Source organism: Peromyscus californicus, unplaced genomic scaffold, assembly GCF_007827085.1.
Source record: "Peromyscus californicus insignis strain IS unplaced genomic scaffold, ASM782708v3 Scaffold_4__1_contigs__length_199733344, whole genome shotgun sequence".
Lineage (NCBI taxonomy): Eukaryota > Metazoa > Chordata > Mammalia > Rodentia > Cricetidae > Peromyscus > Peromyscus californicus.
The window spans coordinates 128,103,626-128,127,636 of record NW_026294562.1 but is presented as its reverse complement, the minus strand read 5'-3'; the positions used below and the strand labels follow the sequence as shown (position 1 = coordinate 128,127,636).

The window sequence follows — 24,011 nt, the reverse complement described above, 5'->3', positions numbered from 1 at the left end:
CCGTTTTTTTTGTTTGTTTGTAAATACAGTCCTCTGAAAGATATATTTTAGAAACAAATGAAATAATAAAGCAATTTTAAATGCAACGACGTTGATTTTGTATGGGCCTAAAAAGCTGTTGACAGTTCTGAGAGCTCTGTTGGTTTAAATAGTCCTGAGGCTGGAGAGATGGCTCAGTGTTTAAGAGCACAGCTGCTCTCTTCCGGGTCCTGCCTTTGATTCCCAGCATCTACATGGGGGCTTACAACTGTCTATGACTCCAGGAGATCCAATGCCCTCTTCTGGCCTCTGCAGGCACCGAATGTACATGGTGCACAGATATACATGCAGACAAAGCACATAAACAGAATAACAAGAAAATTAAAAAAAAATAGCCATGTCACTGATATGACAGAACACCATAACCCACTGTTTCTTTTTCAAGGTGGTGGGGATAGAATCGAGGCTCTTGGGCACATTAGAAAAGCACTCTATCACTGAGCTACATCTTCAGTCCTTAGTATTTTGAGACAGGATCATGCTTGTATGCTCAGGCTGGCCTTTGAACCTGCTATGTAGCTGAGGCTATCTTCAAACACGCTCTCCTTCCGCTTCAGCTTCCCCAGTGCTGATATTATAGGTTATGCTACCAATAACTGGCTCAAAGCCAATTTTCTGAACAGACAACATACACACATTGTTAAATGTTTCCATTTATATAAAACAGTACAGTTTCTCTTTCCAGTCTTTGTCCCAGGAGCCCACATTCCTTTTGCTTTGTAGGTTGACAAGATGGTCCTAGTTTGAGACTTTCTGATTTTCCATCAGAAAGCCCCTTGTCCTGGGAAAAGTCACCAACACACCCTAAGATAGTTTGACAAACACATGTTGACATTTTACAAATCATCATAGGGAATTGCATCAAGATATTTCTTTTTTAAAAGCCAGTACGTGATACTGGATGGGAAGAGGTAACCCACACATGTCATGGTAACTTCCGGTCCCCAGAATCATTCTTCCTGGGCAGGGGGTCGTTCCGGTCAGGCTAGGGAAACAGACTTATGGGAACATCAACAACCTGTGGTCTCATTTCCCTTGGCTGTGGTGGGCCAGAGACTCCGTTATCTGTTGTTTATAATTTATTTTCACGGAGTTAAAAAAAGCCATTTGTGTATTTTGGGCTTAGCTTTTGTAAATATGCCTAATTGCCTTCACCTTTCAGACTTCCACAAACAAAAGTAACCGATTTTGGGAAAGCCCCGTTTTGGAGAGAACATAGCACACCCTTATCACGTGCCAAGGGGCAAGGAGATTCGAAGTCTTTTCCAGGGTAAAAATAGACCTGGAGTGAGGTGTATTTTCAATGCAGGACTTTTCACAAACTGCAAACTGGCATGTTATTATTTTATGAATAAGGCACTGACATTTCTTTTAAACATTCTAGCTTCAGGCTATTTTACTTTGTGAAGAGAAAGATGAATTATTTATAAAAACTGGCATGAATATCATATGATAATCCTCATTTCTAGAGGGGAGTAAAATGGGCTGCAGCTGGTGCTCTGTCAGCTCCACAGACCAGGAGATCACCAGCAAGTGGAGGCTGGGTCCACGGCCTATCCTATCCCATGGGTTGGCCTGTCCTGTACCATGTCCGGTCCTGTCCTTCAGGTGCAGCCAATTCTGAGATGTGACTGGGTCTTCTCTGGAGAGGGAGAGCAGTCCATTCTCCCCACCTCTCATCACTAACTAAAACATTATTTATTTTTGTGTGTGTATGGTGTGTGTGTGTGTGTGTGTGTGTGGGTGTGTGTGCCATAACATGTGTAGAGGTCATAGGTCAACTGTGGAATTATAAAGGTGGAGCCTCCTTCCACCTTTATGTGGGTTCTGGGAATTGAACTCAGGTGTGGCAAACACTTTTCTCTGCTGAGCCATCTTGCTGGTTCTCATCACTATTTCTTTGTTTCTCATGCAAACTTTTTAATTTTTTTCCTCCCTCTTCTTCCTCTCTCCTTTCTTCTGTTCTTCCTTCCTTCCTTCTTCCTCCTTTTTATTTCTTTTTTTTTTTTTTTTGGTTTTTCGAGACAGGGTTTCTCTGTGTAGCTTTGCACCTTTCCTGGAACTCACTTGGTAGCCCAGGCTGGCCTCGAACTCACAGAGATCCGCCTGCCTCTGCCTCCCAAGTGCTGGGATTAAAGGCGCGCGCCACTACCGCCCGGCCCTTTTTATTTCTTTTTGAGACAGGGACTCTTTTTTTTTTAAAATTTATTCTTCTTTTATATATTACATCCTCCTGAAGTTTCCCTTCCTTCTCTCCTCCCAGTCCCTCCCCCCACCTCCCCTCTCCCCCAGATCCATAGACCTCCCAAGGATATCAACCAAACATGGCATATCAAGTCACAATAAGACTAGGCACATCTCCTCATATTAAGGCTGGACAAGGCAACCCAGTAGGAGGAAAACGGTTCCAAAAGCAAGGCAAAAGAATCAGACAGCCACTGCTCCCACTGTTAGGTATCCCACAAGAATGCCAAGCTACACAATCATAATATATACTCAAAGGACCTAGGTCAGGCTCATGCAGACTCCCTGATCAGTTCAGCCTCTGTGAACCACTATGAACCCTGCTTAATTGATTCTGTGGGTTTTCTTGTGGGAGTCAGGGACTCTTGATCCTCTTGCCTATACCTGCTGTGGTGTTTGAATGGGAATGTCCCTCATAGGCTCATATATTTGCGTGCTCAGTCCCCAGTTGGTGAACTGTTTGGAAGAATTAAGAGGTGTGTCCTTGTTGGAAGAGGTATGTTGCTGTGGGTGAGCTTTGAGATTTCCTACTCCAGGCCCATCTATCTATCTATCTATCTATCTATCTATCTATCTATCTATCTATCTATCTCCCCCCTCCTGCTCTTGAGGATCAAAACATACAATAAAACTCTCAGCTACCTCTCCAGCACCATGCCTGCCTGCATGCTGCCATGCTCCTCACCATGATGGCAATGAATTAAGCCTCTAAAACTTCAAGCAAGTCCCCAATTAAATGCTTGGCCATGGTGTCTCTTCACAGCAACAGAAAACTAACAAAGACACCTGCCAAGAGCTGAGATTACAGTCATGTGAGCCTAGGATTTCACTGGCATTCAATCTGTGCATTTTATAAGAACAGAAGCCTGTGTCCAGATTTTTGACTAGAGTTCTGGAAGGTTCTCCCACTACGTCAGCACTGCTCTGTTCTTCTCATTTTATTTTGAGACAGTATCACGTAGCCCAAACTAGTCTGAAACTCCGTATGTAGCTGAGATAACCTTGAACTTCTCATCTCCCCTTGAGGCGTGATAAGTGTGTTGGGTGTGCACGTGGAGGTCAGAGGACAACTTGGTGAAGTCACTTTTTCCTTCCACCTTTGTGTAGGTTTCAGGGATCAAACTCAGGTCACCAGGCTTGCGCACCAAGTGCCTTTATCTGTCTTCTTGGTCCACCGTCCTCTCTTTTCTATTGGTAAATGAGCTGAGATGCAGCTGAGGCCATGCCAGCTCCACAGGCCAGGTGACTTTCCTGGACATCCTGGTGAACCTTCTTCCCTAGAATTACATTAAAAAGAGGATGGGGGCTGGTGTGTCTCTCAGTTGGTAGAGAGCTGGCCATAAATGGTTTTGTTCACCAGCACCACATAAAACTGGGGGTCATGGCACATCTGAAGTACTAGCAGATGAGAAGCAGTGGCAGCAGGATGAAGTGTTCAAGGTCATCTTCCGCTGTATATAAGTTTGGTACCAGCCCAGGACATGTAAGACCGGGTTTCAAAATTAAACAAAAACAAGAAGATTGTTCTCACCATTTTGGGCAACAAAACAATCAAGATTAAAATCTACGTAGCATGCAAAAGTTACAACATTAAAATGTAGGAAAAGCCTATTTCTTTCTCATCTCAGGAATTAGAACGAGTGCCTGGTACTTGAGGACAAGCATTTTCCCAGTCCTCTGACAAGGAAAGGAAGACAATATAGATGTCTCACAGTCGCATGCTTGGGATAAGTGTCATTCATATGTTGGTTTATTTCCATCCAATCTTTTGTTGTTGATGTTCTGGGTCTTCCTCTGTGACGTCCCAGAACATGGAGAACATCTGCTTTGCAGAAGGTTAGGCAATCTGCCTAAGACACATTTCCACTGAGTTCAGTCAGCCAATAAGAAGTAGGAAATGGTCACTGGCTGTTCCTGCTCTGAATTCAAAGGTGATCTAGACCTCATTAACTAAGGAGTCTGGTTTTTGCACCTCAGTTACTGCCTCCTGGAAGTATGCCGGGCAGGATGCCAGCGGCTTCCTCCCTTGAAGAGCCAACAAGCCTTGGAGGGCAGAGAAACAATTTACTATCAAATGCTCTCTGCTGTCTCAGTGATCTTTTTTCATTGCTCTGATAGCTTGTCAATAGTTAGCACTTGCTACGCAATTACCATTTCTTAGATAGTGTGTTAAGCATGCTGAAGTACTAACTCACTTAGCCCTTGGCACACTCTCATGACATAAGTCCTTTCAGTATCCTTACTTTATAGAAAATTGAGAAAACTGAGGCCTAAAGAGGTTCAATCCATTGCCGTATTGGAATCAAATCACTTCTATTGTGTTTATTGTGCTTACAGAAATAGGTATACATCTCTTTATTTCTATCCATTCATCCTGGTCTGACTTGAATAATTACTGAAGTTGAAGTGGCTCTCTCTCATTTCTAGTTAATGCACACAGAGATGTCCTTATTTTGAGTGCCACTCCAGTTGGGTGTGTCTTGGTGAAAGAAGACCCTAACTCCCAATGGAAAGACAGTGGGGTTAGATCTACCCCCTTTCCCTCTTGGAGCTGGTAGCACAATAATGTGTCACTCAGGTCAGCCCATGGGAGGCTGCAACCAAGCCATCTGCACTTAAGCAAGTGATGCAAGTCATGGGTGGTTCTGAAGTTATTCTCCCAGCAGAGGTGACAGTCATGGCAGCTACTGTCCTATGACGGAAGAGACAGTGTGGGTGTTGGACAATGTCATCTCCTCACCAGATACTTTGGAGGGGTGTTGATTTTAGCTTTGGCTCTGCAGCCAGACTTTTAAATGTTATAGCTCTGAGGGGAAAAGTATCCTGGCAGTTAGGATCCAAGGAACACCACAAAGTCACACTGCATAATAAGCCTCCTACAAGAGATTTATTGGGAAAAACACAGGAGAGTGGCTGTCTCTGGGAGAGAAGCAGCAGAGGACTGAGTAAGAGGCAGGTTTTAGATTGTTTCTTGCGGGAGGAGTTTTCCAGGTTGGGGATTGGTGGGATTTCAAGTCTTGAGCTTGGGGTGAGCTCAGGGATTGGTGGGATTTCAAGCCCCAGAATTGAGCTTGGGCTTTTTACCCTACAAGACATAGTTCTGTTTCCTGCCTGTTGGATTAAGAGCATGGAGGCAGGCAGGCAGGTGTGGTGCTAGAGAAGTAGCGAAGGGCTTTACATCCTGATCAGTGGGGGTGGGATGGGGTGTGGGGTTGGAGGGGGGACTGGGCTTGGATTGGGCTTTTGAAACCTCACGCCCAGCCCAAGCAATAAACTTCCTTCAATAATACCACACCTATAATCCTCCCCAAACAGTTCATCAGTTGGGGACTAAGCATGCAAATATATGAGCCTGTGGCATTGGGGGGGGGTGGGATTCTTATTCAAACCAGCACTGTGACTTTTCTCAGGGTCCACCTACACCCTAGTTCCCAGGGGACTCTGTTTTAGTTGGCATGGTATACCTCATGAGGCTTAAGAAGCCAATCAGACTTAGATGGTTTCCATTCCAGCTGGAAAAAGAGGACTCCTATCACTCCTCTATTGCTGTGTGCCTATTTCCTCTGAACTTAAACAACCCTTCCAAATCTCACGCTCAGCTGTTGTGTGAAAAAACTTCCCCTGGGGAGATGTAACATAAACACGTCTACTCACCCCAGATAAGGAATCCATGACAGACCAAAGTACGGATACCACCAAAGTCCAAGTTGGTGAACCATGAGTTTTATTGAAGTTATTTACAGGAATATGGGAGAGGGGTTACTTTCAGGAGCATAAATGACTCAAAGACAACTGCATCACCAAGGCCCACTTCAGCATGGGTGCACAGCCTGCAGCCAGCTCAACAGGTTGGAAAGTGTCCTTCCTTTCCAAATGACTCTGGTCTAAGCCTCTTCCATGCAATTTGGATGGTTTTTGTTTCTTCCAGGAAGCTGGTCTGGTCTGAGCCTTCTTTGCAGCTTTTCTTCTCTGGGATTATTCTTGGCATCTTGGCTTGTCTGAGAGCCTTTGTAGCTTAGCTCTGCTTTCTTTGCCAGGGAGGGGCCTAGTGAATCTGGTCAGTTTCAGGGACTTCCTGAGCTATTTTGAGTTGTTTACTTTCCTGCTTAAGGAAAGGATGGAATGTTTGAAACTGTTACACAACACCAGCTTTGTACCAGAGCACCTGCTGTGCCCCCTTCCCCTCTGCCCTCCTTGCCAACAGATCTCCATCATCCCATTGTCTCAGCCCCCAACTCCAGCGGGCATGCCCTGGGAACCCGCCAGGCAAGCTTTCCAGAAAAGCAGGTCAGAGAAGCAGGTGGGTGAGCTTCAGGTCATCACTCTCCATTCTCTGCTCCAAATCCAATCTATCTCATTCCCAGCTCTGTATCAGACCACCTGCTGTGGCCTCTCCTCACTCTCTGCCCCCATTCCCCTCTCCTGTGGACTCCCCCTCAGCCCATTCTAACCCATCCCCATTTGTAAGTGTCAGCTCCCAATACCTAGAAACACATTGTGCCAGAAACCCCCAGTGATCACACCTGGTAGGATTCCAGAAGCATTTCCTAATAGCTAACACACAGCCACCACACTCCTAAGAACCAAAGAGGGCAACAGAAACCAAGGAACAAAACACCCACCCAACAAAGACAAGACCAGACATCAGCACCTACAATTACAATCTTCCCAAACCCAGATGCCTAGATGCCAGTGTAAAAACCTAATATAGTCAGGGCATATGTCTCTGCCTGGAGCACAAAGGTCCTTATGCATACAGTTAAGCACTAGGCAAACCAAAATGCTAAACATGCGGGGTTCTCTCTTTAAAGAAAGAGATGTATAAATTGTTTTCTGCCCAGAAGGTTGGGAATGTTGATGGCTAATAGTCTAGGTGATTCCTTCAACTATCTGTAGGGCCAACCATACCTAGCTCCCCCAAGCTCTTCCAAGCAGGATTGGAAGTGGCTAATAGTCTCAGATGACCTCTGTGCTATCTGTATGATTAGGCCACCCCAGGTCTTCCCTGAAGATAACACATGTAGCCTATCTCTAAAACCCAGCTTCTTGGAAGAAGTGACATGTACTTTGAGAAGAGTTTTGATGTAATGATGCCTCCTTGTGCAGATGTTACACCAGGAAACTTCTTTCCAAATTTGTTTTGTACTTAAATATGCTCAAAATAAATTGCCCCATGTCAGATTCTAGAAGTTTGAACCAACACTGGTTACTGAGTTGTGTTGAACTAATTTCCTTCTTGCCTCAGGCAGATTGTTACTTTGCTGGCTGTGGTGTTTGCCAAGACCCCCACATGACTCTACTAGAGCCCAGAAACCCCACCACAGTAGGCCCTGAGTATTGCAACCTGGCTGAAACCGGAGACAATGACATTAAAATAGCCTTTACAAATATGTAGAGGTACTTAAAGAGGAAATAAATAAACCCATTAAAGAAATCTGTGAAACTATAAACAAACAATGGAAGGAGGTGAATAAAACAGTTCAAGACCTGAATGTGGAAATAGAATCAATAAAACCCAAACTGAGAGAAATATGGAAATGAAAAATTTAGGAATTTGAACAGGAGGCTCAGAGGTAACCTTCACCAACAGAATTCAAGAGGTGGAAGAGAGGCTCTCAGGTGTTGAAGATACAATAGGCCATAGAAAATGTTAAATCTAAAATAGTCCTGGTACAAAACATCCAGGAAATATGAGACACTTGAAATCATGAATCATGAAAAGACCAAATTTAAGAATAATAAGAATAGAGGAAGGAGAAGAAACACAGGTCAAAAACACAGAAAATATTTTCAACAAAAATCACGGAAGAAAATTTCCCTAACCTAAAGAAGGACATGCCTATCAAGGTACAAGAAGTATACAGAACACCAAATAGACTGAGCCAGAAAAGAAAGTCCCCTTGGCATAGAATAATCAAAACACTAAAAGTACAGAACAAAGAATATTAAAAGCTGCAAGAGGAAAAGACCAAGCAACATATAAAGGCAGACCCATTAGAATAACTACTGACTAGCTCAGTGGTGGCAGTGGCTGCGGCACATGCCTTTAATACCAGCACTCTGGAGGTAGATCTAATTTACAGGCAGAACTCTATAAACTAGAGGCCAGCCTGGTCTGCAGAGTGAGTTCCAGGACAGCCAGGGATACACAGTGAAACCCTGTCTCACCAAAACCCAAACAAAACCAAACTAAATGAAACGAAACAAACCAACCAAACAACCAAACGAAAAGAATAACAACTGACTGCTCATTGGAGACTCTAAAAGCCAGAAGGGCCTGGACAGATGTCCTACAAATTCTAAGAGACCACAGATGCCAGCCCAGACTACTATACCTAGTAAAACTTTCAATCACAACATTGGAGAAAGAAAGACATTCCACTATAAAACCAAATTTAAGCAGCATCTAGCTACAAATCCAGCCCTAGAGAAGGCACTAGAAGGAAGATTCTTCAACCTGAAGAGGATAACCACACCCAAGAAAACACAAGGAATGAGTAAGCCCAGACCAGCAAATCAAAGGAGGAGAACACACACACACCACCACCACCACCAGCACCACCAGCACCACCACCAGCACCACCACCAGCACCACCACCAGCACCACCACCAGCACCACCACCAGCACCACCACCACCACCAAAATAACAGGAAACAACAAACATGCTCATTGATCACTTTTTTTTTATTTTAAAACAGACTAATTTCACTCTATTTTTCTTGTATAAAAACCCTTATGTAGTGGCCACAGTTGCAGCCTGGGTCCTCTGAACAGAGACTCTGGTGTGGGTTTTCACAAGATGGTCAGTGAATTCCTGATAAGGAGACTTGGTGAACACAGTTTCTTTTCAGAGGTCAGGGGTCAGGTAGCTGTAGTTCTTAGAGATGGCATCAAAGGTGGCCTTTGCAAAGTTGCCCAGGATGGCAGTGCAGCCCCTGACTGATGAGTAACAGTCATCAATGCTGGCCCTCATCAGTAACTTCTTGGGCTTACAAACTCATGGAAACTGAACAACTCACCATTGAGCGAAAAATGGGTCAAGACAGAAATTAGGAAAGAAATTAAAAATTTTCTGGAATTGAATAAAAATATATGTTCAAACTTATGGGCCACAATGAAAGTAGTTCTATGAGGCAAGTTCATGGCACTATTTGTCTGCGTTAAAAAAAAAAATGGAGAGATCTCATACTTGTAATTTAACAGCAGGCCTAAAAGCTCTAGAACAAAAAGAAGAAATTACACCCAAAAAGGATTAGATGACAACAAGTAAACTCAGGGCTGAAATCAATAGGATAGAAGAAGCAAGCAAACAAAACAATACATGCAGGAAACAGAGTCAATATCCACTAACCCAGATCCACAGAAGGTACTAGAAGGAAAACTCCAACCTGAGGAAGCTAGCTATACCCATGAAAACACAGGCAATAGATAATCCCACACTAGAGGTGTTTTAGTTAGGGCTTCTATTGCTGTGAAGAGACACCATGACTATGGCAACTCTTGTAAACAAAAACATTTAATTGGAGTGGTTCGCTTACAGTTTCAGAGATTCAGTCCACCATCATCATGGTGGGGGAGCACGGTGGCATGCAGGCAGACATGGTGCTGGAATAGTAGCTGAGAGTCCTAATCTTATAGGCATCAGTAAGTGGACTGAGACACCTTGCAGTATCTTGATCATAGGAAACCTCAAAGCCTGCCCCACCGTGACATGCTCCCTCCAACAAGGCCATACCCATTCCAACAAAGCCACACCTCCTAATAGTACAACTCCTTATGAGATTGTGGGGGGCCAATTACATCCAAACTACCACAGTGATCTAAATGAAATAACTAAATAATAGGGGAGACAGAGACCTTCCTGGACATCTCTTATCACCAAATGAAGGTTCCAGTACTAGGAATGGGTTATATCTAATTGAGTTGTTGGCCAAAGGGGTTCCATGGGAAATAATCATCCAAATAACCAGGCTGTTGGCAAGGCTATAGGTTTCTCTCCAAACTGTTGCTCTCCAGGCTGTTGGCAAGGCCCTATTGCTGAAGACAACACCTACACAACTCATTGAACCTAGAGAAGTTGAGCTTGTGCCTATCTAGTGCCTTCACCCCTATGGACTAGTGTTCTTGGTATTGGAAGGTACTCTGGGCACTACCAAAGGAGAAAGCTAAATACCAACCCAGCTACAAACTCTTCAGTCTACAACGGTGTTCTGGCTAAAGATACACCGGTGCAATGGTGGCACAGAGCTTGTGGGAGTAACCAGCTAACATCTGATTTAAGACCCAATCCATGAGATCAAACACATAGCTGATGCTGCTGTGTGATCAAAAACCTGAGACTAGAAAGCCAAGGGTCCGAAGGGAAAACCAAACACTACTATTCTACTAAAGGAATGTAGCAATAAAATGACTCCTAATGACATTGTGCTGTACTCATAGATCAGTGCCTTGCTCAGCCACCGTCAGGGATGCTTCCTGCTGCAAGCAGAGGGGAACAAATACAGAGACCCGCAGCCCGACAATATGTAGAGAGTGAGCGAGACCTCAGAACACTCAGTCCTAAATGGGACGTCTCCATCAAATCCCTCCCCTCAGGGCTCAAGGAACTATGTGGAAGAGGGGAGCAAAGACTAAGAGCCAGAGGGGATGGAGGGCACCAAGGAAACAAAGCCTTCTAAACACAGCGCGATTGGCCCAATGCACATATGAATGCTCAGAGTCTGTGGCAGCATGCGCAGGGCCTGCATGGGTCTGCACCAGATGGGGCCCTCGAGCTGAAAGGAAAAGTAGACACATGCCCCCACCCTTAACCCAGAATCGATCTCCAGTTGATAACCACCTGTAAATGAAAATTTAGTCTTCTTCAAGGGAGACTCACGGAGAGGGAAACAAACTCCTTTTAAGTGCAGGCTGCCTGCCCAGCAGTAGACGGCCAAGAGAAAATGAACTCCACAGTATCTTTGGAGGCTCCTTCTCTTATACTGTCTTGTCAGGGCCTTTTCTTACATTTATTTTTTATTTCTATTTTTACAGTATAGGTCCTTTGTGTATATATTATGGCTCCATTTTTGTGTTTTTATGGGGTTCCTGAATGTGTGAAAAAAAATCTATCTCTGCATTTGTATATAACTGTTTCTTGTCTCTTTTCTTGGGCCCTTCTGTTTATTTTATCCTACTCCGATTTGTTAGTTTTTGTCTTATTATATTTTATTATTATCCATTAGAGGGCTCTTTGTTTTCTAATGAGAGACAGAAAGGAGGTGGATCTGAGGAGGGGAGATGGGGAACAGAGTGAGGAGAAACCACAATCAGAATATAGTGTACGAGAAAAAAAAATCTATTTTTAATACAAGGGGAAAAAACCCTACAATGATGTGATGGCTATTCTTGGTTGTTAACTTGACTACATCTGGAATAAAATGGAGGGCACAGCTGTGAGAGATTTTTTTTGCTTGTTTTGAAGCGGGTGGATGCACTTCTAGTATGGACATTTAAGGCAAGAAGACACACATGTGCCTTAGATCCGGATCTTGAGGCAGGAAGACACATGCCTTTAATTGGGATCTTGAGGTGGGAATACACATCTTTAATCTGGGCCATGCATTCTGACAAAAGCCTATATTAACAGTGGTTTTCAACTTGTCGGCTGTAATCCTTTTGGAGGTCAAATGATCCTTTCATAGGGGTTGCCTAAGACTATTGGAAAACATAGACATTTACATTATGATTCATAACAAGGGCAAAATTCTAGTTATAAAGTAACAATGAAAATAATTTTGTGGTTGGGGGTCACATCATAAATGTTTTATATTTTGATTCATTACACTCTATCTGTCTCAGGTTGGGCAGTGGTGGCACATGCCTTTAATTTTGGTACTTAGGAGGCAGAGCGGATGGATCTCTGTGTGTTTGAGGCCAGCCTGATCTATATAGTGAATTCCAGGCCAGGAGAGCTACATAGTAAAACTATTAAAAAAACAACAAAACAAATCAAAAATAAAAAACCAAAACCCAAAATCAAACACCACCACCAAACCAAAACCAAAACCCCAACTCTGTCTTATGTAATAGAATAGAAGACTTTAGAAATAAACCCTCATGGCTGCACTACAGCCACCCAGGTTTTGACAAATGGATCAATAACTTACCCTGGAAAATGAGACAGCATCTTAAATGCATGGTGTTGGGAAAACTGGGTATCCATCAGAAAGAATGAAATGAAATCTGTATCTTTTAGTGTGCATAAAAATCACTTCCAGGGGCTAGCGAGATGGCTCAACAGTTAAGAGCACTTCCTGCTCTTGCAGAAGATCCAGTTTGATTTCCAGCACCCACATAGTGGCTCACAGCTACCCATAGTCCCAGTTCCATGGGAATCCAGCAGGCACACACATGGTACACATACATGCAGGCAAGAAACACGTTCATAAACATAAGAAAGTAAAATAAATAAACCTAAAAATACTTTTTAAAAAGGCTCCTGGAAAGATGACTCAGCAGTTAAAAGCACTTACTCTTGCAGGGGACCTGGGTTCAATTCCCAGCACCCACATGGTGTGGTTCACAGTCATCCATGTTATAGGGGATCAGATTCCCCTCTTCTGACCTTTGTGGATACCAAACATGCACATGGTAGACATACGTACATACATACAGGCAAAATGCTCATGTAAATAAATAAAATGAATATATATAATAAAACTGTAAAAATACCCAACTTGAAATGGACCAAGGGCTTTAATACAGAGGTGGAAACACTGAAAGTTCTAGGAGGGATCATGCAGGAAACACTTCGAGATCTAGACAGAGGCAAAATCTTTCTGCTAATAACTAATAGCATAGTACGTAAACCAAAACAAGTGGGATTGCATGAAGTTAAAGGCTTCTGCATGGCAAAGGAAACAACCAGCAGATTGGAGAACGAGCCCACAGAATGGGGGAGATACTTGCTGGCTATACTTCAGACAAGGGACTGATGGCTAGACTATATAAAGACAAAACCAAAACCAACACCTTCACATCTTCCTACCGATAAATGGGAAAAAACTGAACAGAAAATTCTCAAAAATGAAGAAACAAAAATGGCCAATAAATAGTTCAAATGGTGTTTAACATCATTAGCTAGCAGGGAAATACAAATTTAAACTACTCTGAGGGTTCATCCCACCCCAGTGAGAATGGTAACATCAAGGGAGCAAATGAGAACAGATAGTGTTGAGGATACAGGGAAAGAAGAACTCTAGTTCAAAGCAGGTGGGAGTGTATTCTTGTGCATTCACTATGAAAATCAGCACGGAGGTTTCTCAAACAACAACAACAACAACAACAACAACAACAACAACAACAACCAAGCAAACTAATCTACAAATAGAACTACCATATAACCCAGCTGTAGCACTAGTGTGCACAGACCCAGAGGATTCCAGGTCTATTGCATTCCAACATCCATGTTCATTGCTATACCATTCACAAAAGTAGGAATTGGGGCCAACTTAGACACCAACCGATGAATGGATAGAGAAAAATGGTATATACATGCAATGGAATTTGTTAAAAAGATTTTGAAGAATTTCTCTCTCTCTCTCTCTCTCTCTCTCTCTCTCTCTCTCTCTCTCTCTCTCTCTCTCCATGCTACAGCATGCATGCAGAGATCAGAGAATAACCTTTGGAAGTGGATTCTCTCTTCTTCCACTGTAGAATTTGAGGATTGAACTTGCAGTGATTTGAATGAGAATGGCCTTTGTAATCTCATATTTGAATAGTCTCATTTGAATGTTTGATTGAAAGACTGTTTAGGAAGGATTAGGTGGTATGGTTTTGTTGGAGTAGGTGTGACCTTGTTGGAGTAGGCGTGGCCTTGTTGGAGGTGTATCACTGGGGCTTTGAGGTTTCAAAAGCTCATGCCATGCCCAGTCTCTCTTTCTCTCTCTCTTTCTGCCTCCATCTTGTGCAAGATCAGATGCAAGGTTTCAGCTGCTGCTCCAGTGCATGCCTACCTGCCACTATGGACCCCACCATGATGATCATGGACTAACTCTCTGAGACTGTAATCAGGCCCCCAATTACATGCTTTCTTCTACAAGCTGCCTTGGTCCTGCTGTTTCTTCACAGCAATAGAACAGTAACTGAGACCCCATCGGTCTGGGCTGGGGCTGATCAGTGGTAGAGCACTTTTCTAGCATCCGTATAAAAGCCTGGTTCCCTTCCAGGCACATATGTACCCACTGGTCTGTTCTGCAGTTTTAATGGACCTTCACTCACCAATAATTTCTAACTACGTGCATCTGCTGCTCAGGAAAAATTAGTTCGTTGATCTAAGCAGACCTTCCAAATTTTGACATATTTCCCTATAAAACACCTGTGATCTCACAGCCTCTAAGGCATACACTTTGGATGCCACAGTCTTGTAATTTGGTACTTAGGAGGAGTTCCTGCATGATAGAGTTATAAACTGTGACATATACAAAGGAGCTGGAGCAGTTGCTCAGCAGTTAAGAGTACTGGTGCTCTGGCTGCAGATCTGAGTTCATTTCTCAGGATTCACATGGTGGTTTACCCCAGTCCCAGGTTATATGATGTCCTCTTCGCCCTCCATGGGTACCAAGCATGCACACGGTACGTGTACATACATACAACTAACATACTCAGACACAAAAAATAAAATAAATAAATCTAAAAACTGAAAAATGTGTAAAAAAGAATTCAGGCACTGTGGTACACAACTGTAATCCCAATACTTAGGAGATGGAGGTGGGGAAATTGAAAGTTGGAAACCAGTCTGTGCTACATGGATTATTTGTCTCAGAAAGAGAGGGAGAGAGAAGGGAGGGATGGAAGGAGTAAGAGGTGGGGGCGGGGCTTACATTTTTAAATACTTCCATCCTCAGAAAAGTTTTGAGGCACTGGGCAACTGTCCGACTCACAGCATAAAGCACCCTAATTGACAAGGCTTCTAAAGTTTCTCGTGTTTCGCTTGAAATCCTGGATTTTATCACTGGCCACAGTACCGTCAGCTGGCTTCCTTGAAGCGACAGGCTCGTTTTGTTCATTTTTGAGACACCGCCTGCCAAAGACCCACTCTGAAGTCTGTCAGTCACTCTTTGATGACAAATGCTGTTCCAAGAAAAACAACAACAACAAAAAATGGCCATTTGGTTTGTGGCTCCAAGAACTGCATGCTTGCTTTTCCTCAAGTCCGCTGCCAGTTCTCAGCATGGAACAGAAGTAACTTTTGGTTCTTCCTGTCTTACCACAGAGGATGATAACATGGCCTGCTCCCCAGAGTCAAGGTTTATTGATTTCAAGGCTATATCAAGGGAATTCTGAAGTGAGGTTGGCTGTGTCAGTGTCTGCAGAGCATGGCTTTGGAGATGACACCTGGCACAGGTAGAACTCGCCTTGAGTCCTGCTGACACTGGCACCAATGTTAACTCAGTGAAAAAAGAAAATCTCTCAGCATCATTCTAGAGTTATTTCTCATCTTGAAGATTCCCTGAAAGACTGTGAGGAGCCCCAGTCGTCCACAGACCATGCTTCTACAGTGTCTGCTCTAGTGGACAGTAGTCTTGGAGGCAGCCTACCCTGTGTCCAGTAACCCTTGACTTGAGATCAACTAAAGTTGGTCGTTATTGCCTGCTACTAATTTCCCATGTTAAAAAGGCCATTGTTCACATGGTAGGCACTCACTCATAAATGGATATTAGGAGTAAAGGATAGGATAACCAACCTACAACCCATAGCCCCAGAGAAGCTAGATAACAAGGAGGGCCCAAAGAGGGACACACGGATTTCCCTGGGAAGGGGAAATAGAAGAGATCTCCTGGGTAAACTGGGGCTGAGGGGTGGGATGGAGAGATATGAACTTGAGGGAGCTGATTGGGTGGGCTGGGTGCAGGACGCAGGTTGGAGGCAGGACAGGCGGGGCATTTTGGGTTTAGAGAGAAACCTGGCACCAGGGAAACCCTCAGGAATCCATAAGGACAACCCCAGCTAAGAATCCTAGGAATAGTGGAGAGGGTGCCTGAACTGGCCATCTACTGTAATCAGATTGGTTACTACCCTAACAGTCATCAGGGATACTCTTATCCATTAACAGATGGAAGCAGTTGCAGAAATCCATAGTCAAGCACTGGGCTGAGCTCCCAGAGTCTTGCTGAAGAAAGAGAAGAGGGATTGTATGAGCCAGGGAGGTCAAGGTCATTTGATGGAGGAACCCACAGAGACAGCTGACCCGAGCTCATGCGAGTTCATGAACTCTGGACCAATAGTTAGGGAGCCTTCATGAGACCAACCTAGGCCCTCTGCATGTGTGTGACAGTTGTATAGCTTGGTCTGTTTATAAGATTTCTAGCAGTGAGATCGGGATCTGTCTTTGGTGTTTAGCTGGCTTTTGGGAACCTGTTCCCCATGTCGGATTACCTTGCCCAGCCTTGATGCAAGGGGAAGAACTGGGCCCTGCCTCAACTTGATGTGCCATGCTTTATTCAAGTCCATGGGAGGCCTGTCCCTTTCTGAATGGAGACAGAGGAGGAGTGAATGGGGAGGAGTGTAGCTAGAGTTTTCCTGCCTGGCCCACAGTCAGGACAAACTCTCTCACCCGCCAGTCCCACAGCCACTCAGACCCGACCAAGTAAACACAGAGACTTATATTGGTTACAAACTGTATGGCCGTGGCAGGCTTCTTGCTAACTGTTCTTACAGCTTAAATTAATCCATTTCTATCAATCTATACCTTGCCACGTGGCTTGTGGCTTACCGGTACTTTACATCTTCCTTGTCCTGATGGCGGCTGGCAGTGTCTCCCCCACCCAGCTTCCTGTTCTCTCAATTCTCCTCTCTGTTAGTCCCACCTATACTTCCTGCCTGGCCACTGACCAATCAGTGATTTATTCATTGACCAATCAGCAACACATTTGACATACAGACCATCCCACAGCAGAGGAGGGTAGATGGGAAGCGGGGGACTGGGAGGAGAGGAGGGAGGGGAAACTTTGGTTGGTATGTAAAATAAATGAAAAACATATTTATCAAATAAAATTAAAAAGTCCATTGTTCACAGTTATTTGTATCAAAATGTTTCAGAGGTTCTAATATGAGGCAATTTATAAGTGAACCTTAAATAGGGAGAATGAAAGATCCTAGAATGTCACTTTATTAAAGCAGTTTAATGTTTATGCTTTCTGTATTCTTAGTGTTAGTTAAGTCAATCTACAGCACATAGATTATGGCAAAAGGAGAGGATGCTGATATTTATATGTGTATGTTTGTGTGCCTGCTTCTCTGTTTGTGTACCACCTGTGTGCAGTGCCTGGGGAGGCCAGAAGAGGGCGTTGGATCCCCCGGAACTGGAGTTGTGAAGCCACCAGATGTGGGTGCCAGGAACTGGACCAAGGTCCTTTGGAGTTCCATTTCTCTAGACTGTTTCCCTCTTCTTGTGGATTTCCTCAGTGACCTTATTGTGCTCAGCCCTGTTACTCGTATTAAATATTAAAAACCTGCTATTCACTGGCTAAATCCTTTCTGGCCAAGACCACTCAATGGTTAACTTCCATCCTCATTGAGAGGCTTTAACTTGGGCACACCTGTGCTGTACTATGTCGGAATTTCTTCTAAGTAACAGATTACAAGGCTGTGGTACCTGAAGCTTGTTTTAGAGAAGAAGGCTGGGGAATTATGGACATCACACCCAGATCTTTAGGGAGCTTTCTGTGTATATTTTGATATGAAAATGAAGACTCTCAACCATATGATTTTTTTCTTTCTTCTTTGTGTGTGTGTGTGTGTGTGTGTGTGTGTGTGTGTGTGTGTGTGTGTAGTCTGGGACTCACCATGTAGCTCTGGCTATCCTGGAACTCACTATGTAGACCAAAATGGCATGGGACCCATACAGACCTGCCTTCCTCTGTCTCCTCAGTGCTGGGATTAAAGGTATGCGCCATCATGCTGAGCAAATGATCTATCTTTATCTCTCATCTCTGTAGCATGCTTGCAAACACACATTACACATAGTGCCTTGTGGGCAATGACTTCTGGGAACCTGAATGTTGTTCAACAACCCCCCCCCCCGCGGCAAATAAAAATTCATCACACTGTATATGGCAGACAGCTGTTGGGTGGCCCCCATGCTCCTAGCTTCCTGTTATTTACAACACTGCACAGTCTCCTTTCCTCAAGTGTGAATGAGAGCTGTGTCACGCTTCTAATGAATTAGTTCAGGAAAAAGTGTGGGGATGTCATATCAGCGATTAAGTTTTATAGAATTGTCTTCTGTCTTGCTTGCTGACTTAATTGCTAACTGGGCTTGAATGCTTTGAAGATGTCAAAAGAGATCTCTTGATCCAAAAGAGATCAAGATGTTCCAAAAAGAGAACTCAGGACAGCTTCTGACAGACAGATGGCGGGGAATGGAGGCTCTGGTCTCATAGCCTGTGAAGAGCTGAATCTACCAGGAGAAGCTGACTGAGCCCAGAGACAGATCCTCCCCCAGGTGAACCTTGGGAGATCTTAAGCTTAAGATCATAAGACACCTTGAAACTGGAGAACCCAGATACGCTTGGGTCTGAGATAATATATGTGGGCTGCTGTGAGCTACTAAGTTTTGGGGTAATCATAGAAGTTTGGTTATGCAGATATAGATAATGACTACATCATTATATTTGTCCGTCTCTAGCAGGACCAGAAATGAGGTGTTCAAAGTCTCTTGATTCCTGTTTTACGTGTTTAGATATTTACCTATCATTAGGGAGTGCCTTCCAGATCGAGCTGCGGTCTGCTCCAGGAACGCACTCAGCACTGCTTCAGTTCCTGGGCTCCCAGAAGAGTATCCATAGCTGTTTTCCACTCCAGCGTCATTTAGTTTATAGACCAGAGACAGCACGACAATCTGAGTCTGAAACTTCAGGCTGGTCTGGAGAAGGTGCTAATACTTCCAAAGGTGGGAACGCAGAAAACTAGTTCACCAGGTGGGAAATCGGGGCTGCTGTGAACTGGCTCTCAGCGTGCTAAATCAACTAATGAGGACCAGAGAATACCTGTTTCTAGGTGGGGGCTGCTGCATTGAATGAGAAAGCGCACAAGTCGCTCAGCATACGGCTTGGAGCAGAGTGAGCCAGGCCGTTAGAATTTCTCCGTGGGGGTCTCAGGTCCCGATCAGCCTGGGGCCACCCAGGGGCGGAGCGCAGCGGGGACCCAGCTGAGGTCTGCCCCGCCCACGCGGGGCCGAAGCCCGTCGAATGACTCGGTGCAACGTGTTGGTGGCTGCGGCGGCGGCGGCGGCGCGGGTTCTTCCGGGCTCTGCAGCTTCCTGCCGAGCACCGCGCAGCCGCCTCGGCCGCGGGAGCCCCCCGGCGCAGGCCTCCGGGGTGCAAGCCTCCGGGGCGCCGACCTCCTGGGTGCAAGCCTCCCTCCCGGGCTCAGGCTTCAGGGACGCAGACCTCGGCACCGTGCGCACAGCGCACCATGAGCGCCCTGCCGCCGCCGCCGCCGCGGCCGCCGCTGCTGCTGCTGCTCGCTCTCCTGGCCGCGCCCGCCGTCCTCGCTCGCAGAGCCGAGTCCGCCTCGGCCTCACAGCCCGAAGCGGAGCATCAGCCTCCGCCCGGCCCGGGGAATGTCACCCGGTTGGGATCTGGCGTGGCGGGCGGGGGCGGCTCCAACAGCAGCGGCGACGCTGTGGTGACCCGTCTCTCCAGCCTGCTGCGTGACCTGCCCACGCTGAAGGCGGCGGTGATCGTGGCGTGCGCCTTCAGCGCGCTGCTCATCGCCTGCCTGCTGCTGCGCGTCTTCAGGTGGGTCGTGTCACCTTGCCCCTGGCTCAGCTGGCTCTGCGGGCGGTGTCGCCATGCTGCTGCCCCCGCGCGCCGGCCCCACCTGCGCGCACAGGTGCTCGGTCTTGGCGCGCTCCCGCCAGACGCGCTCGCCGTTCTGCTCTCCCGGCGAGGGTGGGATCCCGGGGGCAGGAGCATGCATTTGGTTCTTTCAGGTGCACATTTCAGGAACAGTTTCCCCCCTTTAAGGCTGTTCGCTGTGTCCCAAGTCCTAGATTCCATTGCTTTACTCAACTCACAGTTGACACCAGCATTATCCCTCTGAGTTCCGACCACCTTCCGCGCTTCCGCGGAATTTATTTTTATGCCCACTTCACAGACGAGGTAACATTCAAAAGAGAGGTGGCTTACACCGTTACTCAGCGGTGGAGGGACAATTTGGAGTAGGGCTCTTCTAAGGTGAACCTCGCTCCTGTTCTCCCCCTCCCCTCTCCCCCAGTGTCTCCCCCCTCTTCTTCCCTCCCCCGCTATTCCCCTTTTTCACCTACTTTTAGAGAGCAGAAGGGAGAGAGAAGGGGATGCCTGAGGAACTGGGGACACCTGCTTTACGTCAGGTTTGGTAATAGGCTCCAGGAAGTTTGGTGACCCTCGACAGATGCGGTGACTTTCCATGGCTGAACTTCTAGACTGAGCTGTCCCAGTGCTCATTTACAGGGGCCCGAGACCTGGACCTCAGGGAGGTTTTGTAGGTTGTTCAAGGCCAAGGAGAAAGTGTCCAGGAAATTTAGATGGTCCCTGGAATAGTGCGGTGGACAGGTTCACAGGGGAGGCCAGTTGGACGTTTCTCTGGAATGCTAGGGAAATCCTGGTTTGTAGGAAAATGCCAAATACATCCTGTTATTCCCACCAGCCCGCCAGGAAACGCGTGCCCGTGTGTGTGTGTGTGTGTGTGTGTGTGTGTGTGTGTGTGTGTGTGTGTGTTTATGTGTTTATCGACCCTCTGTCCTACACTGTGTTTTGATGATTGATAGCTCCTGAAGACAGGGCAAGGGGGCTTCTTCCTCTGGAGAACATCTATGGGGCAAGAGCAGAAATTAGACCGGGGAATGTCAGGGTTGGGAGCTATGTGTAGAGGGATGCTCTCAGTTTTGTATGATGTTAAGTCTAGGCGTTTCCTTTGGGGCCCATATGGTGAAATGCCAGTTGTCAGAGAACAGAGAGGGTCTGTGGTCCTGTGGTCCCCTACCATTTCCTGCTTTGGCTTACCCCAGCCTTCTCACTTCCCTCATTCCTCCGCTGATGAACTTCACTGGCTCGGTCTAGCCACAGCCTAGGCATGGAATTTCCTATATGAGGTGTTGGGGGGGTGGGCTTACACACTGGCTCCAGTTCGCCTTGCCTCCCTCAACCCAGCCCTTCCGAGCCTTGTCTTTCATGTCTTGCTCTTTCCTTTACACCCACGGCCCTGGCTTATGCATTTCAACTCTACATCTTCCAAGACCGCATGCCGGACCCTGGTTTTCTAGGACTGCCGAACAGGGCCATTGCTTTCTTCTCTGGCCTCTCCAGCATTAACTTTGTGTATCCTTCACTACACCCTATATCCCACCATGCTGGGCTACCCAGTTCCTGTATTCAGCAGAGAGGGTGAGATGCCCAGTTCACCTTAGCATGTCTGCAGAGCAAGGATCTGGCATTCAACTGAGGCAGCGCCGTCTTTTACTGGACTTCCTCACTGTTCACTTGGAGTCAGCAGATGCCTAGAGCCGCTGCAGCCTGAAGGTTTGAAGCATTTAGCTCAAAATAGTCCCAGCCCACACAGCTGTGTACTTTTAAAAGAAGGCATTTCAACTATTTTGCCAGTCTTCTCTTTATTACCCCAGAGTGGGGGAGAAGACGAGGCATCATGTCACCAGATGTGTGTGTGTGTGTGTGTGTGTGTGTGTGTGTGTATGGAGGGGATGGGACAGGGCTATGTGTTTAAGTAGATGTGGCATTCAGGCCTGGACGGGAGAGTCCTTGCCTTGGGTGTGGAAGGAAGGAGACCACTTCATAAGATAAACAGCTTCTGGTTATGATTGGTGTCCTCTTCCTGAGAAGGCGTGCTTGTTACCTGAGTCTCTAGGCGGAGAGCTGCCAATCTGGCTTCTGATTTAGATAGGGTTTGTAGCATTTTACAGCAGGGAAGGGCCTTGGTGGTCCCCAGTCCCCTAGTGTTTTGGAGATGTTACTCCTCAACGTGTGGGACAGGTATTGGGTTTTTAAGAACATCCTACAGGTCTGTGTGGCTAAAGGCTGGGGCTGTGCCTTGACGGCTGCTTGGCGCTCTGTTCTGTGGCTGTTGCCTGTAGTCACGTTCCCCCGTGGACTTGATTAACTGGGCTTCTAGAACGTCTGGGCTGCTGGCTAGGGGTCTTTTGTACCTGCTTGCTTTCCATCTTCTTAGCTTATAGGCCCCGAGTCCTGGTCTTCCAGACACCTCGAACTCTCAAGATCATTTCACTCCTGTTTAAACGTTCCCTGGTGAAATGATCCCCACCCTCCCCCACTTTTTCGTGAGTTACACCTTCCTCATCTCTCCTGGGTCACAGTGATGTTCTAGGCTGGGGTTCCTGGAGGATTCCTGCTCCTCTGTACTTGATTATCCCTCTTCTGCCAGAGTGCTGGTCTCATTGATTCTCTCAGTCTCCTACATCCAGTGCTTGGACCTGTGGGCAAGGCCGCCTCTTCATGAATGTTCATGAGTCTCCACATAAATTCTGCCCAGTGTTCCTCTGCCCTTGGCTCTGATGGACTCCAAGGGCTCTCTAGTGGCATTGTGTGCTCCTTTATTCAGTTATTTGTTTAGTTATTTTTTTGGATTGGCTTCTCCAATCCTATAAGGCCCCAGTTTCTCCTGTGCTATTCAATCTGGTAACCATTAGCCACCTGTGATTATGGAGAACTGGAAATATAACTCTCTGAAGTGGGAGGTGCTGAAACCATGGGAAACACATGGAATTTATTAAGGGATGCTTCACTTTTTTATTTTTGCTAAGTCTTTGAAGTAGTGTTATTTTTTCAAATTTACAATTTTGATGTATTGGGTTAAATATATTAAAATTAGGGTGGGGGTGCCATTCAGTGGTGCATGCATGCACCCCTCCCTCCCCGCCCCACAGGCGAATGCACACACATCAGTATACATGCACAAGTGTCTGACAGGTTTAACTGTGTCTTCAGGCCTCTGTTTCTTTTGTGGAGCCTAGCAGGCTGGCCTCAAGATCAAGTAATCCTCCTGACTTAGTTAGGGTTTCTATTGCTGTGAAAAAACACCATGACCAAAAAGCAAGTTTGGGGAGGAAAGGGTTTATTTGGCTTACACTTCAGCCTTGCTGTTCATCACTGAAGGAAGTCAGGAAAGGAACTCAAACAGGGCAGGATCCAGGAAGCAAGAGCTGATGCAGAGGCCATGGAGGAGTGCTGCTTACTGCTTGCTCCCCATGGCTTGCTCAGCCTGCTTTCTTATAGAACCCAGGACCACCAGCCCGGGGTGGTACCACCCACCATGGTATCCCACCACCTCCCCCATTGATCACTAATTAAGAAAATGCCCTATAACTGGATCTCATGGAGGCATTTCCTCAACTGAGGCTCCTTTCCCTCTGATGGCTCTAGCTTCTGTCAAGCTGACACACAAAGCCAGCCAATATACCTCCTGTCTCAGCCTTCCCACTGCTAAGATTACAGGCATGAGCCACCATATTGGTTTTCATATATTTATGAAGGCTCTGGTGTCGTGTAAAACATACCACAAACCCAGAAAGTTAGAGGGAAAAATACTGTGTTGGTTTTTCATGCTGCAGTGATAAAATTCCTGATAAAAATGGGGGCTGAGCATGAAATGTTGATCTGAGCTCATGGTTGCAGAGCTATCTGGGCCCCAGGGCCGTGGACCTGTGGTGAGGCAGGACATCATGGCTAGG

The 24,011-nt window shown here is 45.9% G+C and overlaps 1 protein-coding gene and 1 long non-coding RNA gene across 2 annotated transcripts in view; one reads left to right on the top strand and one right to left on the bottom strand.

The window, feature by feature from the left end:
- Positions 1–19,127, bottom strand: part of LOC128095101 (uncharacterized) — a 55,288-nt gene extending 36,161 nt beyond the window's left edge. The window contains exon 1 of the long non-coding RNA XR_008213151.1: positions 19,016–19,127. This is a non-coding gene — a long non-coding RNA (uncharacterized LOC128095101). The remainder of the gene's footprint in view (positions 1–19,015) is intronic.
- A 443-nt stretch (positions 19,128–19,570) lies between these two features.
- Fam174b (family with sequence similarity 174 member B) overlaps positions 19,571–24,011 on the top strand; it is a 43,660-nt gene continuing 39,219 nt past the window's right edge. The window contains exon 1 of the mRNA XM_052713817.1: positions 19,571–20,067. Coding sequence (XP_052569777.1) covers positions 19,742–20,067 — 326 coding nt within the window. The 5' untranslated portion in view covers positions 19,571–19,741. The remainder of the gene's footprint in view (positions 20,068–24,011) is intronic.